Source organism: Melopsittacus undulatus, chromosome 3 (assembly GCF_012275295.1).
Source record: "Melopsittacus undulatus isolate bMelUnd1 chromosome 3, bMelUnd1.mat.Z, whole genome shotgun sequence".
Classification (NCBI taxonomy): Eukaryota; Metazoa; Chordata; class Aves; order Psittaciformes; family Psittaculidae; genus Melopsittacus; species Melopsittacus undulatus.
Genome location: NC_047529.1, coordinates 86,400,029 through 86,418,594, shown reverse-complemented (window position 1 = coordinate 86,418,594; position 18,566 = coordinate 86,400,029). Strand labels below are relative to the sequence as shown.

The 18,566-nt window shown below is 42.0% G+C and overlaps 1 protein-coding gene and 1 long non-coding RNA gene across 16 annotated transcripts in view; one reads left to right on the top strand and one right to left on the bottom strand.

The window, feature by feature from the left end:
• Nucleotides 1–13,425, bottom strand: part of AFDN (afadin, adherens junction formation factor) — a 116,260-nt gene extending 102,835 nt beyond the window's left edge. For 11 of the 15 annotated variants that reach the window (XR_004549498.1, XM_034061087.1, XM_034061093.1 and 8 more), the window contains exon 1: nucleotides 12,964–13,425. Coding sequence is in view for 14 of the 15 variants with exons in the window: in XM_034061087.1 (XP_033916978.1) it covers nucleotides 12,964–13,074 (111 nt within the window). In the remaining variant the exon portion in view is untranslated. The remainder of the gene's footprint in view (nucleotides 1–12,963) is intronic. The other 4 variants (XM_034061088.1, XM_034061100.1, XM_034061099.1 and 1 more) reach the window with 3 other exon arrangements.
• A 207-nt stretch (nucleotides 13,426–13,632) lies between these two features.
• Nucleotides 13,633–16,162, top strand: LOC115946433 (uncharacterized). Its single transcript, XR_004080512.2, has 2 exons — nucleotides 13,633–14,104; nucleotides 15,943–16,162. It is a non-coding gene; the product is annotated as an uncharacterized lncRNA (long non-coding RNA).
• The last annotated feature ends 2,404 nt before the right edge of the window (nucleotides 16,163–18,566 follow it).

Below are 18,566 nucleotides of genomic sequence, written 5' to 3'. Positions count from 1 at the left end.
ACAACTTTTCCCAACCAATGCATGAAGTTTTAGCAAAATTTAAACTTGTCAATATCTTTTTATATTTGACATAAATTTCATACATGTAAATATGGAAAGAATTTTTGAAATAAACTAAACCAATTAAAATGTTGACAGCCTTTAACAACAGTAAAGTCAGATGGACACTGGGGATGGAGGATAAAGCAAAGAAAAAGGCTGGCCAAAGTTTTTGAAAGTCACAGTAAATATCGCCATACAAATTTAACTGTTACTATCCAGTACTTCTGGAAGCTGCAAAAGTGCTAAGGATCAGCTCAAAGCACCTGCTAAACATTAGAAGCTGCAAACCCCATTCCTGCCTTTCAGCACCATCACCACCATAGAGCTGGAAGAGAATCACAAGATAGCCAGTTCCCTGCTGAAGAAGCCCCATGACGGCAATCAGCAGTGGTGAGAGAAAGGTCAATGCTACCAGCCGTCTTTCTGTGCTTCAGAAGTGCTGAGGTGTGGTTGAAGAAGTGACTGCAAAACAGAGGTATGTACATACACACACGGAACTATTCATCCTCTTTTACAGCTGCTGAGGTGGAAAAAGCCTCAGATTACTTAAGCAACTATCAGTCATGCCAAAGAACAGTACTCTTCAGTATTTTACCTCAGAAACTCAGGGTATAATGGTATCAGAAATATGCTGGTATTTCACTCTGCTAGCAGACTTCTGCTACCACTGATACTACCATGGTACTATGTCCCTGCCCAAGCCCATGGCAGGGGGTTGGAACTAGATGATCTTAAGGTCCTTTCCAACCCTAACTATTCTATGATTCTATTCTATGGTACTATCCTGGGAAGAAGGTAGTTGGAACTAGGAAAAAGGCATATGTATCAATAAATGGAGCAACTGACTTGCCCATTTTGCTCCATGAACAACACCCTGTTTATCCTCAGGATTTGGCTAGATTTAGTTCTACCTGCTGTGAGTACCATCATAATTACCTTTGAGGTGTTTAGGAAGCAATTTTTCCCCTTGGTGCAAGAACCCCTTCTTAGCAGCTAAGGAATTAATCAAGAAAACTCATTGTCTTTACCTAGCAGGTATCCAAAATAGGTAAGTTTTCAGCTTGAGTGTTATCTGTGGTTATAGTATCACAGCCAGCAAGAAATAAACATCTTTTCCCCTCACCCCCTTAGAAAAAAAACCCACTGCCTCAGCCACCATCTGCACAAGGACTAGCTGGTTATAAAGAAGCTCAACTGCAACAGTCTACCCGTTCCAAACTCCAAAGTCCACAAGGCACATGCTAGAAGACTGGCTGATCAGTAACCTTATGGGAAGCTATTGATAAAGCTGGATAATCACAAAGCCATGTTCCTGGGGTCTCCCTATGTAGCAAGATAAACAGGTATAAATATTGTTGTAACTGGCATTTTTCATCCTAAGTATAAGATTGCAGTGTCCAGTTCAGGGTTGTGGATTTGAGATTTTTGGGGCAGAGTGTCTGTATGAGGAACATGGGAGAAGATTTCTACATAAGCAGGTTTACTGAGAGAGCTAAATGGGTGCATTTATAATGATCCATATGGGTATTTATGAGCATACATGCACACAGGGTTACTCAAACACCTAATGACAATTGTGGACCACTGCAGGTAAGGCAGACACTGACAAGGTAAGTGTTGAGTTTCAACAGGCTTTTACAAACTTCAGCATGATCAGTGTTGCACAATACTCTGCTTTAGTACATGATTGCCTCGCATTGGTACAGCTGCCCAAATTCTGCACTGCACTTGACAGTTATCACACAAGATAATGAAGGTTATTACTATGCGAAGGCAAAGTTTTCACATTCCTCTAATCTCTCATAAATTTGATGCCCTGATTTTTTGAGTTCATGCTCAATCTTAATGCAGGTGGGAAAGTGAAGCGTGACATAAGTATTCTGGAGCTTGTAGAATCCTGCAAAGAATTTATTTCCAACAGGAATTAATAACTCCTAGTTACTTCAGAACTACTACTACTTAAGATAATGACTCAGTATCAGTTAAGATCATTGTTATCATTAAGGTATTTTTTGATAGCTATTTCCGAAAATTCTACTATGATTTTGAACACTGAAATTCAGACACTGCAAGGTCATCACAGATCCTACCTTACATGCCAACTTCAGTCAAAAGCTACAGACAGACAGTAATCAGAAGGTAACAGAAAACCAGATTTTTCACTATGAATCCTAACAAAGGTTCTATGACAGAGACAATACTTCTTCCATATTTTTTTCCTTGTTAAACATCTACAACACCTGAGACAGACTGCAAGCCCAGCTCATGTCTTGAGCACTTCCTGGGACTGTAATAATTTCATAACTTTGAATGGTTAGGTCTTTAGATGCTTGTAGATGGCTTCAGTGACTATGTCAATAGTCACTGCATAAAATTACTTCATTAGTCTCTTCATTTTGTAATCTATATGTCAATTCTTATTTGCCTGAAAAAAAACTTGCTATAGGTATTTACAGTTGAATTTATTGAAATAGCTCTTGCTGTGCTATGGCAACAACTTGTAGTACTAGATATAATTTCAATATTTCTGGAGACTTTATCAAAGCATTCCAATATATCTCTGTATATACAAAATAAAGAAGGGCTTTGTTGGAACATTTCACCAACCTTTGAAGTAGGGAACAGTTGTTTCCCCCCTCCATTTATTGCTAAAGCTTGGACAAAGCTAAAGAATTAGACTGCAGAATGCAGTAATCTTAAGTAATTGCACTTTTTAGTTTCCTCACTATAGAGCAAACACTAGACATAACAGGCAATACATCAAAACCAATTAGCAGGATTGAGCAACGTTTTCATTAGTAAACATTGTCTTTCCAACACAATTTTCAAATTATTTTCCTTTTCCAGATATGAAAACAATCTATCCCAGTCTTACAATAGCCAGAATAAATACAGTAGATGTTAAAGAACTCTTTAAACTTGCATTCTGTCATTGCATTCTACACTGAAAATGAATAGCATTCATGTTCAGTACAGTTATCACTTTAAATGGAAATAACATGTTTCCTAATAAAACACCCAGCATTCTACAAGAAGCATGCAATGCTTGGATATGATCCAAACACAGTAAATATTATCAAGCTATACATGGAAGGCGAATACAAGCCAGATTTCTCAACATTAAAGAAATTACATTACAAAAATTATTTTATCCATGAAAAACTTTCTAAAACACAACCTGGTAACAATTTGGTTTGTTTCCACATACATATCTTCCTGTCCAGGAGGATACTGCAACACAGACAGCACTGTCCTGATATTTTTAGAATTGAGAACCTGGAATAATTGTTTTTTATTAAAATTGAGAACAAAACTAAAATAGTTAAAGGGTGTTCATTATTTCAAGCTGATGTACTGCTCAAAGTAGAGCACCTTCTGGGAGGGCAGATAGAAGAAGACCTTTTGTTGATGTATTCATTGGGTGAGAGTATCTTTGTTGTTTGAACTCTTTTGCTCAACTGAAGGTTATACAACAGTCACTAAATTTCATTAAGGGGAATCCTGATCTTCCACTGGGTTTTGCAAGTCTGACACTGCAATTAAGCTGTGCATCTGCCTATACTCAAGTGTGGACTGAGAAGACAACTCATCTGACAAAGAGAATGCTCTACTAAAGAGCTCATGGGGTGCTTCAAAAATCCAGGCACTGAAACTTGAGTTCATAGATACTGCTATGGAAAACACACTTTGTTTGCCAAACATCTATTATTGCCAGACAACTCATTCTTTCAGTTTTTCGTCACTATAAAGGTGCTTTCACTACAGAGAAAACCAAAAATTCAGCCATGCCCTAGGACACAATTTACCAAGAACAAGCCTTAGAACTATTCATCAGGAAACCATAACGTAGGACTAGGTAGTAAATTGTGAGAGTTTTCATACACCTTAGTTCTAGTTACAACAGAGTAAAACATATCAAAGTAGCAATAACAACAATGGACAGATAAAAGACCCACTCTGAAGCCATTAAGCTACACCACTTTTTGTTTCAGTGTGACACCACTCTATAAGCAACTAGTGCTGTATCGCACAAAATCTGTTCTAGAGTATTTACCCAAGAGTTGACCTGGCATTAGGAGTCATGTATTCAAACAAGATACTCAATTTCCAATTACATCACAGCAGTTTTCTCATGTCCTTGAAAATAATCACTATGGTAAGCCTTAAGTACTTTTTTCAGGTCTAATGTATCTTATACTCTTGGAATACATGAATAAAAATATAAATTTATTGATAATTATTATTGTGAAAGCTTAAAACTTGCAAAGTTGATGATGTGTAATTCCTGCTCTTGACTGGCCAAACTTACAGAAGAGTATATACAATTTCATCAGTACAATCATAAACTCCATTAACAGACTCTTCTATTTACAGAATGAAATTCAAAGATTAGAATGTACATGTACTGGAATATTATTTATATTTCCTAGTGTCCCATTAGAACTTACAACTACTGCTGCATATTGGTCTTCTGGATGACAATCCTAGCCCTACGACTACTCTCCACGTTCTTTCAGGATTCAAACTCTGAAGACATTTCCATAAGTAATTAGTAATCTACACCACAACTATTCAAGATAGAGCAGCGTAATAAAGAGCCCCGTCCTGCCCAGCATGGAGAGAAATGTGGAAAGTAGTACCTAGTCAGCTTCTTCATAAGGAGATGAGGAAAGGTGGTATCAGATGAATGGCTCCCTTGTAAAACTATCTGGAATAAAAGATGATCTGAAGAAAGGCTGAGCAAGTGGTCTAACTTATAGGCGGGCACACAAGGAAAGAAAGCAGCTGTAGAAAATGCAATGAAATCTAACGTGATAATACTATGATAATCTTGAGGGTACAGCTTTTAACAGAAGTAGATGACCATAATCCTGAAGTATTACACAAAAATGGTTTTACCACGTTATAAACGCCTAACAGAGAAAAAGTAAAAGTCATCAAGAATAAGAAAGTACCAGCAAACCAGGAATATTAAACAATTAAAAAGCAGCAATACACATGGGACTTCAGGTCAAAGGAGGTTTTTTTAATCTTGCTAGAGAACCAAACTGGACAGCAATGAAAGGCAGACTTGCAGTTTGATGACTGAGGGCAACCAATCACATGGAAAATTTACCTTCCCGCTGCTAAAAGTGGTTATGACCTTATACATTTGTTTATCATGAAGAAGTTCACAAAGCAAGATAAGGCCCAGGAAGACAGCTCAGAAGTTACTGCTAGACCTACTATTAATGCAGAATTTTATCTCTGTTGTCTCCTGATTTAATCTTAGAATAGCAAAGTTCTGGAGAGGGACAGTTACAGAAAAGCAGTAAGTAATTTTTACCCTCATTTAAAGGGGGAGGGGAAGGAGAGAAGGGAGTATCTCTTCAGAGTGTTTAACCAGAATTATGAGCTAAGTCATGTGTGCATCCAGAAGAACTACCTAATACCCAGTTTAATCTTGATAACATTCACTGAAAGAGAAAAAAAAATAAAAATAAATAAAGTTAGCTAAAGAGTATTTCTAAGCCCCTTAGTCATAAAGATAAACCAAGACAGAAAAAAAAGTCAGGTTCCAGTATTTGGCTACAGAAAACACTGAGCAACAACTTAAGATACGAACATTTCCTTTACAGAGGCCACTGAACTCAATGAATATGTTAAAATTAGTGCTGTTACTGTAAATTTTAGCTTAAATTTCCACATTCTTGACTGCTTAGCAAGTAATAAAAACAAAAGGTGCACCTTAATGCAAATCAGTTAAGTTTACATTCCCTTCCTTGAAAACAAGAAAAGAGCATGGAAGGAGGTTAGGAAATGAACAGAGAGAAAAAGAGTAAAGGAAACCCAACGAATTAGAAAACGCAATGGTCCTTGAGGATTTTCACTTTCAGTAATCTTGATTCCATACAAAAAGAGAAACATATTGTGATGCATTAGCTGCTTCCAGCCCAAACCATTCTACAATTCCATATTTTTACAAAAATCTCAAAAACGTTCCAGGGAAATGTGCGTTCAACTTTACCATTTCAGATCTTGATGTACAAAACTAGGCAACAGACAGCTGTCTATACGGCAGTTCTTAACTCTGCTATGAGCTAGACATAAGGCAACATGTTGTCCACTTGCCTTCATCTCAGCTACTTCAAAAACATAATTATGTGAATACATTGCTTAACAATTACTGAAATAATTCATATGTTGGGATTTTATATCCAGTTTTAAAAAAGCGCATCCTCCTAAAATGTTTTGCGTTTAACTGCAGCTGTTTGGTTTTGGGGGTTTTTGGGTTTTTTTTTCAGTAAAAAATACACTGTGAGGAGAAAAGATCTCCAACATAACCACCTTAACAGAAAGGATTAACAGGCTTTGGCCTTTCCACAAGCAAAAAGCAAAATCATAGAATCATAGTATCATAGAATAGTTAGGATTGGAAAGGACATCAAGATCATCTAGTTCCACCCCCCCCCGAAATGAGCATGAGTGAATATGTATCTTATACTTAATCATTTTTCTTAATTAAAAATCTCTAAAAATCAATAATTACCTATACAGTGATTGATTCAAATACACTTCAGTACAGGCTTCCATTAATTGTGAAGTTAATTTCCAAAGACAGAACAAATACTCCATTACTTATCTGGAATAACTCTTAAATTTGATTTTACTGAAGTTTATCCTAACATTCAGTTTACCACTTCACACCCTGCTTTCCATTTCCACCTTCATCAGAACCACTGATCAAAAGAAGTTGTTCTCTATGCATCACACATGGAATTGTGCATTGCCACAATCTGCTTTCTTTCATTTGTAACAAAGCAACTTTTCAAACAACTACTGACAGAAAGATGAATTCAGAGTGGTTTCTTACTTCTAAATCCTTACCACAAACACCAGTTCACTTCACCTTTTAACACCTTCCAGCTTAGTTCTTGTTTTTCTTGCCCCATTTAGACAAAAGCATTTACAGACAAAAGCAAGATTTTACAAATTGTAAAGCAAGATTTTCTTCCAAAAATCATAAAAGTGTGGGGGATTTGTTTTGGTTTGTTTTTTTTTGTTTTAACCTTTCTGAAAGGGAATTATTTTTGTCAGGAAAAAAAACAACCCACACTTGTGCAAACAGTAAACCCCTAACACATCCAGAGTACTAGCGGTTTTTTTCAACTGAAAAATAATGCTTGTCAATCGCATTTTAGACAGGGAACAGATTCACACATCAGGAGGGAATTCTTAAAGCCAGTATATCTGAGTGGTATGGATCTAATTAGCCACTAACTCAAGAAATAACTTACATGAGGCATACTAAGAGCACAGTATAAAGCTTCTTCCTAGAAATATTTTTATGACATTATGGTATCTGTAGATTGTGGTCAAGATCTTAATTCATATTTCTTATTGCCCTCTAGATAGCAGTGGTTATAGTTCGTTTGTAAAGAGACAAGCTATTCACTTTCACTCAGCTAAAAGAAAACTGGCCTCCAAATAGCCCTTTTGATGCAAATGAGCAGACCTGAGTCCCTGACTTTTCTCCAGCTATTTCAATGCAGAACTAGAACTCAGACTCAGTAAGCTGCAACTAGAAATGGCTAACCTCAAACTAACACTTCAGTGTTTTTACCTCCTCTTGAACTGTGTCTGTTTAGTGGTAGCAGTTATTGAAAAATATTCTGCTCACTAAAACACACAGGCACCAGCTGTTAAAGTTCTAAGACACCCCTCCCAGCTGCCTAAATATTAGCTTAAACATTTGCTGCAAAGAGAATGTATTTTCCATATCATAGGTTTGACAAACTCAGAAATATAGTATTTTCAGATACATTAATCAGCTTCTTGAGATCTATAAAAGTTTGCAGGGTCACACTAGTTGAAACTACTGGAATCTGACACATTCAGAAGGCACAAGCATTTCCACCATTCAGGTGATGTTTCCCTATGTCTAGACTTACACTTCCACTAGTAGTATCACCCATAATGTAATGTTGCTTCTCTTAAGCTTTCTGATTAGACCTTTCTACTTTTGTTAATACATAGGTATATTAGATCAGTTTAGAAGAGCTTTCTCCATCAGAAAACAAAACTGCGACAGATCAATGTTTCTGATAACCATCCCCAAGCCCCTGGGCAATTAGAAAAAAAAACACCACTTCCGAAAAGTGGACCGACAGTCCTAAAAAATTAGATGCAATTCACTTACTTAACCCACAACCCATGTGCAGAAAAAACACAGCGCTTCTCTTCCTCTCATACAAAGTTATCAAAGCATACATGAAAGATGGAAACTTATTCAAGATCAACAATAATTATAACCCCTTACTTATGCATCTTAAACCAACAAGTCTTAAATGCTTTCCAGAGGACTTGTATTTATTCTGTCCCATAGTGATAAACACACTACTCTAAAATGCCTTCGCATTCCTTGCTCTCCCACAAAACATCCTTATGCAGTTGTTTTATATAATCAATATATAATCAATTACTTAATTCTGAAAAATTATGCACTTGTTAATCATTAATCCAAACTTACTCCTTTTTGAAAACTGACTACTATAATCACCCAAGACTTAAGTCAAGATCAGAACATCAATTTATCTGCTACTGCAAAAGACCCAAGTCTTTCTACTGCATTTCTATCCTTGGCAACAAGAAAAATAAAGGCATACCAAATGCTAAGAGCATCCAGAAACAGCATCCAGAAACTTGGTAATACTTGGAACAAAGGCAAGGTGAAAGTGGAATGAAAACTGAAACAGATTTAAAGAAGAGTTACCATACTGTTTCACTTTTAATCTGTTGATTTATCTACAAACAAAAACATGATTCATCCCATATTTCCTCAAAACCTGCCTGATTTCTCTTAGACTTGAAAAAGTGAATAGCTACCTCATCATTAACAGTACAGACAGGAAAGCTTAATCAAATTTAAATTAGTACCAGTATTACAGACATATTTAGCAAGGGTCTGTACCTAGCATCACAGAATCATAGCACTTTAAAAACAGAATTTGAGGTTTGCTCATTTCTAAGCTTCTCAAGCCAGAGCTTTTCTCAGCTATTTTCTAAATAAAACACCAAAAATCTTCAGAACAAAAATTATGCATCTTACTAGATTTCTCAGAACAGCAGTGTTAGAATAGGTAAATATCTAATAAAGCTGAAATTTCCACTTTGCTTTCAAGCCTGAATCCACAAGTGACTTCAGCAAAAACATAACTGAAAATATGAAACCCTCACTCCCAGAAAGTCTTCAGTCTTTCTCACATGGGAGACACAGAAGTATACTCAACTTTGAGTATGGAACAGAAAGTTCCCTTCACGACTGCTTTGCTGGGGAAAGTAACACTGAATGACTTAGTTGACTGTTCACAGCATGCAACAATCTAGGAAAAAGTAACAAAATATATCCTACACCTAAGGCTTTTGCTTTTCAGTATCTTACTGTCAATATACTTTAAGAAATAATTTGTGTTTAACTCTCAGAAGAGGCAAGAGGACACGAGAATCTCTAATTCCTTAGGACTGGTCTACATAAAATATTAACAGGAATTCCAACCGATTAATTTCATGAAACACTTAAAAAAACACACATTTAGAGTGCCTTCAAAATACTATCCTATGCATTCAAAGCCAAAACATTTTATATTCTCAATGTAAGTGAGGACCCAATGGCATTAGAGCAATTGTGTCTCACCAAAGAATTAGACTTTTCAAACTAACACCGAAGTACATAAGTAGGTCACATGCAAGCACCTTTCACTGTCTTGGTCTAAGCTATGCTGCCACAGCTCTGATCAATTTACATTAGATTTAACTTTTTCTTTTCTTTGCTGACTACCTCCCTGAAACCCTAGTATTAAGGAAGTGGAAATTTCTCTATATGTATGTAAGAAACTTAGAAGACAAGTTACTTAATCTGAAGAAATATCTGAAGAATCACTGTAATGCATCAAGACTGGGCATCTGAACCACGGTAAACACAACCAGAAGCTCCTGGGTGACAGCTTGTAGTATGGCACGTGCTACCTGAAAAGCTAACCCTGCAGGCCAGCAACCATGTCTGTACAGTTTAAAATGACCCAGCTCAACCCGGCTCAGGCACATCCAACCAAAAGTCATATCCAGGTTACTGCATCTTCATAGGTGCCATGCTCAGTGCAGCCCCTACAATAGGCAAGATGTGCCTTGTGGCCAAACTGAGCCTGGAAAAGTGGGGAAAACAAGGGAGGACTGTCAGCTCTCAAGCAGTCAAGTAAAGGGCTTTCATTTAAGCTGATAAATGGTTCACATGTGAATCACACCATCATCTACATTGATATTATTGCTGAATTTGGGTCAGCTCAAGGTAACAGTGAAAAAAAATATGTGAATATTTATAATTATCTGAAAATATATTTATAAAACTGTTACCTACTGACTGCTGTAAATGCACCTGCAGTCTTACCATTCTTAGAACTAGTCGTCTAAAAAGCTCATCCATTCAAAAAGATATGCATGCACTTAATTTTTACTACGCCCCACGCTGGGTGCCAAAAAGAGCTGTTGAGGTTTAAACCAAGTCCACACAGCTCATGCACTCACTTCCCCCCTTGCTCCCCCAACTCCCAGAGAGTTAGGAAGGAGAATCCAAAGAATGTAGCTCCCACAGGTTGAGATAAGAAAAGTTTAATAACTAAGGTATAACACAAATCACTACTGCTACTGCCAATAATAATGATAAAGGAAATAACAAGTGAAGAGAATACAACATCTCACCAGCCACCGACCCATAACTCACCCCACCCTGCCCGACCAAGCACCCACCGATACCTCCTCCAATCCCCAGAGCCCTAGCCCTTTCGGGTAACTCTCTTGTTACATCCTGGGTATGACGTGCTATGGTATGGAATACCTCTTTGGCTAGCCTGGGTCAGGTGTCCTGTCTCTCCTTCCTCCTGGCTTCCCCTCCTCCCTGGCAGAGCATGAGCTCAGAAAGTCCTTGGACAAACCAAACATTTGAGCAGTAACTCAAAACACACGTGCTATCAGTACCGTTCCCAGCCTGAAAGCCAAAACACAGCACTGCACCAGCTACCAAGGAGAAAAAAATTACTGCTACTGCTGAACCCAGGACACCATAGTTCAACTGAAATGTCACCATTGCCAGTGGTGTGCTCCTAGACAGGTTCAGAGGCTTAACTGCCAAAGTGTAGCTAATGCAAGTAAAATTATTTCTTTCTACTGTAACTATAATAAAACTGGTAGCTTTTGTGCAAAGTCTAGTTAATTACGATCAACATATAAAGCTGACCTAAAAAACTGTAATATTTGTTAAACTACTTGCCAATAAAACTACAGAAGCACAGTCTGCCGTAAACACAAAGAAAACAGGTTGAAGTTAGAACGTATCGGGAACGGACAAAATATGAGCTACAGTCAGCAGTCAGTCTGCAATTCCAGACAGACTGTACCTATTCTCAAATACAACCAGGAGCACTCCTTCACGCTAGCATCAGCCCACTTTTTTGAACAACCGACTGTCAGCCAACAGCGATATTGTTAAAACCTAACCAACGCAAGCAGGAAGCTCCAATTATGATAAATATTGCAAGATGTACAAAATAATCACAGAAAGCCCTTGTCTTGGCGTTCAAGAAACATTGTGTAGTGAGCAGAACTGAATATACCCAAAGCAATTCTCTTCAAGCCATCACAGCCTTGGTAATCTTAGAATTGCTTTCAAGACTTCTTTCATAGCTACACTAGCAGCCAGCACCTGGGTGCAGAAACAGCAGCAAGCTCGAAGACCAAGCCAACGTGAATTCTCAGAGGCTTCTGTTAATAAACAACCGGGACCAGGGCCAGGCCAAGAGCAAGTGTGAGTTTCCTCCTTTTCCCCAGGAACACGCACATGACCAGCCTCCACCCTCCGAGCACGGTTTCAGCGGGCTGTCACACACACACACACTGGGCTGTAACCTGCCTCTCCAGCCCTCTCCCTTCCCCCCGCCGCTTTCAAACCAGACGCACAGCACTAACCAGCCACAGGGAACACGACAAGGGGTAGCGGTAGGGTGTGGTTTGGCTATTAGGGCTTTTTTTGAAGAGTAAAACCCAGCCTCTCTCAGCCATCAGAAACACCCATTTCATTAGGAAGAAATTACCCGCTGTGTTTTTCCAGTACAACATGTGAACTCAGGACTACGAACCTGTTCCTGATATTTACTTTGCACTGAGCCAAAGCACTCCGTCCGTCACGCCCCGGGGAAAGCTGCCCCGAGGACTGCACCAGTGGCTCGGGCAGCAGCTGAACTACAGCGGGTCGCCTTAGAAAAGGCACCTTCTGCACAAAGCCGAGTGTTTCAAGAAACAAGCAAGCAGCAACACAATGAAAGCCTAGAACCAGCCTTCTCAGTCCTTCTCTTCCACCAGCCGCCTTTCGGCTCTGTGTAACTCACAGGCAAACAAAATAAGAAAAACCCACGAAGATAACCTGTTTCGGGGTCAGGACTGGGGGTAGCTTCTGTATTACCGCCCTTGCCCGCCTTCTTTCACCACCTCTAGCTCCCAGAGGGTTTCCTGCCCCGGAGCCGTCTGTCCCGCAGGGTCGGGCCGGCATGTGCCTGCGGGAGGGAGGAGGGGACGGCGCCGGCCCTGCTCTCCCTTTCTTTCCCCGGCTGCTGCAACCTGCATTCCCCCGAGCTGCTCCGGGCACGGCAAGGGGCCCGACACTCGCTCCCCGGCCCTCCCTGCCAAGGAACGGCGCCTCCTCCCCGGCCAGAGCTGGCCGAGCGTTACCGGGGAGCGGGGGGAGGCCTATGCCCGAAACCCCCGACCAAGCGGGGGGCAAGGCTGGCCGCGGGCCGCAGGCGGGCGCGGCCTGGCCCGGGCGCGGTGCCTCACCTCCCGGGCGGCCCGCGGGGGGCGGAGGGGCGGGCGGAGGAGCGCGGAGGGGTCGCTCACCTCGGTGGGGTCGCTGATCTCGAACAGGTCCAGCCGGTTCGCGTTCCAGTGGTTGATGATATCGGCGAGTTTGCGCCGCTCCTCCTCCCGGCTGCCGCCGCCGCCCGACATCCTCGCCGAGCCCGCCGCCGGGGAGCCGAGCCGAGGCCGGGCCCTCTCCGCCGAGCCCCGGCGAGGGGCGGAGACGGGGACGGAGCAGGGGGTCCCTCAGCCGCGGCTGGGGAGGGGAGGGGCCGGCTCTCCCCGCTGCCGCTGCCGGCACGGGCGCCGCGGAAACGCCCCGGGATCGCGCCGCCGATAGCGATCGGCCCCGAAGGACGGCGAGGAAGGAGAGAAAAAAGAAAGGGGGAGGGGCTGGCAGGAGGAGGAAGGATGCCCCGAGCCGGCGCGGCTGCCGCTGTGTCTCCCGGCTCCGCAGCGTCTGTCGCCGCTCTGCCTGCCCTGAGCCGAGCGGAGTCGCCGCTGCCGCCTATTCTCCGCCCCGGTATCGCCCTCCCCTCGCTCGCTCTCTCACACACCGTCCCATGCGCGCCCCCGCCCGGCCGCCGGACAGCCCGCCCTCCTCCTCCTCCTCCCGGGGCCCGCGCGCGCGCGCTCCCGCGGCCGTCACCTCCCGGCGACGGCCGCGCGCCTCAGGAGGGCGCCCCCTCCCCTCCCCTGCCTGTCGCCTCTTCACCAGGACTGGAACGGGACCGGGGCGCGGCGGCGCCAGGTGTGACGGGTGCCTCCGCGAGGTGAACGGGCGCGGACAGGCGGAACGGAGCGTGGGGGCATTGCTGGCAGCAGGCCCCGCGCCGGGCGCTCACACCAACAAAGGACTTGGGCGGCTGCGGGAGCAAGAACCCCGCGGGTGGAGGCCCTGCCGCCCACACCCCCCCGTCCCAGTGCCCTCCGTGCGCACGGGTAGGGCACACGGCCTGGGTGATGGAGGGGACACCGGGGCAAGGCCGGAGCGGTGCTGCCTGTTCACAGTGCGGCCGCCGGCTCGTCCCCTGGCCTGGCTGTGCCTCGGCGGCACCCTGCGCTTTCCCCGAGTGCTGCTGCTGCTGTGGTTAATGATGTTTAAGGAGTGTCTTTGGAGCGCTGCGTGAAAGGAATTGTCTAAAAAAGGCTGTATTGACAGAAATCGCTACAGCTTGAGGTGAACTTGGGGTGAAGTTAACGCATCAGATCCGTTTTGATGATTTTTAGATATATAATTTATGTGTGGTTTCTAACGAAACGTGTCAGTTGGCTGTAAAAGGCATTGCCCATTGTATAGACTCTGGAATCCAAGGAGGGGATTTGCTTTGGTTTTTAACCCACTGAAGTAATGCATCCTCGGTTGCATTTGTTTTGCGTTGGGCATCCTCTGGAGCTTTATCCTAGAACAGTCATATTTGAGCTGGGTTGCCCAAGTGCCTATTTTTTTGTGGTTTCTTCAGGTGGTTAAAAAGGGGAAAATACTGTTCCTTTTTAGTGTGCCTGGCAGAGTATTGCAGGTTCCTCTTTGCTGAGGGAGTTCAGACTAGTGGGCTTTACTGAAGTTTTGATTGGCTGGGTTATTTGCAGAAGGAGATTCCTCAGAGGCCTTGTCTACATTAAGCAATTAAATTATTGTTTTTATCCAGCAGTATAGCTCCTGTGTAAGTACCAGCAGTTCTGGTTTCACAGGTGAAGGTCAGTTATGCTTTTGCCCTACATCTGTAACTGTGCCATACCAGAGCTTTGCAGTTCCAAGGACGGAAGAGATCCTATTTCTCAGGTCCTAAACCCTGTAAGGTGTTGAAAGCCTTTCTGAGAGCCCTTGGAGAACTTGGGGGGGGGGGGGGGGGGGGAATGAGTTTGTTGTAATATCATCCTAAAACTGTATTGTACTCCTTTTAGAAGTAATTTGGATAGAAGAAAAAAGCGAACAAACTCTTACATAAAAAGAATAAAAAAAATGCTGTTTTTTTTTAACCACACATCTAGAAAGAGTATGCCACAAGGTAACATTGGATGTTCTGTCAGTGCCTGCAAAGACCAAGAAACCATGCAAAATCTGTGATATGGTAGTCTGCAACTCAGATGGATAGTTGCTTCCTCTTTCACAGGTGACATCTGCAGAGTACTGTGCTGATTTGGATGCTTGGCTCTGTCTGGATATTGGTGAAATGGGTTTGTTCAAGACACAGGATGAGGATCAGTGGCTGTATTACTTCATGATTACGAGGGGGACTTCAGGGTCTGCATAGATCACCATTTCACTATTACAAGCTACATAGATAAAATTGCTTTTCCTGGGCAAAAAGAGGTGGTTGCTCTGGGAAAACTGGCTGCTGCAAGTAGTTGATTTAGCATTGCAGGCGTGCCTGGGTTTTCAAATGCCAAGGAGCGCCAGGAATAAAATTATCACTGTGCTGGGCTGATGTGGTGTATCTAATCAGCTGTGAATGTATTTATTTCTATTTTAACCGTGGCTAGTCAGCATTTCTAAACTGTAGCTAGCCTCCAGCCTGGATACAAACAAATCCCTCAAACTGAGCAGAATTGGAGCAGGCTAACAGTGCTTAGATGTCATTTCTCAGCATCCCAAGTCACTGCAATGTACTTCTGTATTGGCAGGAGCAATGGAAATGCTACTGATGGTCAGATAACAACAGCAACTGTGCTGATTAGCTCTGCACTGAACTGGGCAGCCCTGAATCAGTACTAAAAGAAACCAGGCCCGCTTGTACCTGCAGAACAAGTTGTTGCCATAAACAGTCAAATGGCAGCAGCTTTAGTACAGCATCAGTATTTAAGGAAAATCCTAATGTAGACAAGAATGTAGTTGTCTGAGTGAACCAGCAGGACAGTATGCGTATGGAGATTGTACTGCAGGAGATAAAGCATAAGCCCTAGTCTCCTTGGAAAAGCTAGTGTACGGAGAACCAAAGCATGAAATTATAGTATACCAGCCAGTTTATAGTGGAAAATATGTGCTGCTTCACTTTCAATCCTTTTTTTTTCCCACAGGGCTGCTGCAATGAGAAGTAAAACAGCTGCTGTAAAGCCTAGGAAGTGACATGATTCCTGTGAACAGTTGTAAAAAAAATTCAGAGATATTTATGAATGGAAAGCATTATACACATAAAATACATTATAAACAGTATTGTGTGTTTGAGCTATCATCAAGGCGTCTTCCATTTAAGGTATTGTGTAAAGTTATCTGAAAGCATTAAATTAAATTTTCCTCTGTCTTCTTTCTGAGATTTTTATCATTTACATAATGAGAAGACAGAATTCTATTTGAGGAGTTTCAAGTTCAGCCCAGCGTTCCCATAGCCCACTGAAGCCAGTGGCAAAGTTAGATTTAACATACTTGATAAGAAATCATAGGGTGAGAGAAACAAAAAAAAACAGGGAACAAAAAGTGTTTTACTTGCAGTAAGAAATGTTTGGGTTTGTTGGGGTGTTTTTTTATTTTTTTTCTTCCTGAACAATGTTCTTTTCTTTTTTAAGGCGCTTAAGATAACTAAGCTACTGTAAGCCATTATTGTGATTGTTTGTTCAGCACTCAAAGTGTAATGTACATTTTACAGAACAAATAAGATAAATGCCCTTCCCCGTAGAGATTGCAAGCTAAATGTATTCGTATGTGAGAGCAACAACTGGAAGAGACATCCATGGAGAAGAAACAGATACATGAGGAGACCTTTGCAATCTTCTCCATTCCTTGAGACATCAAGAAGTGAGGTGCCCATGTGGTTACATGCTGCAAGGCGGTTGTGTCTCTGCAGCCTCTCTTATTAATCACGTTGGTATACATCTGCCCCTGGGGGGTCTGATGGTGTAAGCAGCAACAACATCCCTTTATTTCTGCTCCTTGGCTAGTGCAGTTCATGCAAACAGTTCTCTTGTGTTGGGAAGGTTTGCGTGAAGGCAGGGTTGTGCTCTGCTGGTCTCTTGGCTGCTCTCCAGCTGCCCATATGGTTGCCAGAATGCAGCATTAATTTTCTGAGGCAGCATATATCTGATGTATAGTGCCATGCTGTATAAATCAGTGCACTATTGGAAGCTATAAATTCATAGATAAGACTGAAATTGTTCAAGTAACCCTCCTCATGGCTTCCCAAGTGTGTATGCATTTCTAGAGCAGGAGTGATGGAGCTGTAATTTTGTATAACACAATGCAAAAGCTGATGTCAGAGCAGCATTAACATTGCAAGCCTGGGTCATCAAACTGCAGTCCTTACATAGACGACACACCCACTGAGGTAAATAAATCAGCCGGAGTAAGGGCTGCAGCTTTGGACGCTATAAACACAACATGAGTCAGGGAGGGGAAAAGAAGTTTTTCATTGCACCATTATCTCCCCTGTGTGACCTGCATGCACTGTGTACATCAAAGTATCAATTTCATATCCTAATTGGTAAACAAACAGTGCATACAGACTATGTGGGCAAATTCATGCTGCATGAAAGATCTTTATGTTTAGATACCTCTTTCTTGCTGTGTGAATGTAGGAGTTTAATAACCTTGACCTCTTTAAAATGCAGGTAAATGGAGGGAAGGGAGGGAAGTAGGGGGGAAAACAGGGCAGGTGTGGCAATTTACGTAATTGGGTTTTGGACATGTTAGGTTTTCAGTTCAATTATCCTTGCTCTATTTTTAGGGAGAGGAAAGCATAAAACTGTATAAATGACAGCTGTCTTAATAAATGTATCTTAATTTTGGTTTATATATGGTTAAATTACAAAAACAGTAAAGAAAATTTCCTTGAAGAAGATCTTTATTTTTTTCATTATGTATGGATATTTCAGAATAATTTACTTGTAAAAACTTCTTGGATCAAGACCCTTGGAGGTAAACAGTGTAAGGGGCTTTCTCTAGCCCTACAACCATCTGACCTAGCCTGGGCACCTCCAGGATTTAAAATTGTTTTAGCTCTAAAACAGGGTGGCCACAGGCAGATTGCCTGCTGGAGTGGATACTGACACGTGCTGACTCCTAGTCTGTAAGCAGTCTGTGAGCTATCAGGTCCATATCCAGACCATGTTAACAATTTAACTTGCATATGCTCAGGCACAAAGGAGTGGATCTGGATGCTGAAATGGTCCAGCGGGTTACTTAGTAGAGAAAGAGCCTCAGAGCTCTTCTTCTGCAGCTGTCTTCAAGGCAGGGTGCTTGGGTATACCTGTGTTTGCAGGTTCAGAGCACACACAGCCTCTGTCCTGTAGTGAAGCATGCTCTTTGATCCATATTCAACATGGATGAGAATTTAATGATGGTTGCAGTATATGAGTGTTTGTGCTGGCTTCAGCAACATGTATGTTTGTCTTCAGGTGAACAGCTCCTGGAAACCAGAAGCATATGGGACAAAGGCCAGGTCCCAGTTAGAGGTTAGCAGTCAATGTCAGCCTAATACTGGAATCTTGCTGGATTCATCCTAAGATGAATACTGAATGCTTTCCTGGAAAATGCTTTTTATCCAGGGAGTGCTGTTCTCAATGTAGAGGTATTGAGGAGAAATTTAACGGCTGGTATACACATTATCGGATGATCTCTCTTGGCCTTGTCCCACATCATTTAAAATGCAGTCAGTTAAAACAAAGTTCAGAGCTGCTGCAGGTGCCACAAAAGCTTTCTGATAGTTTTT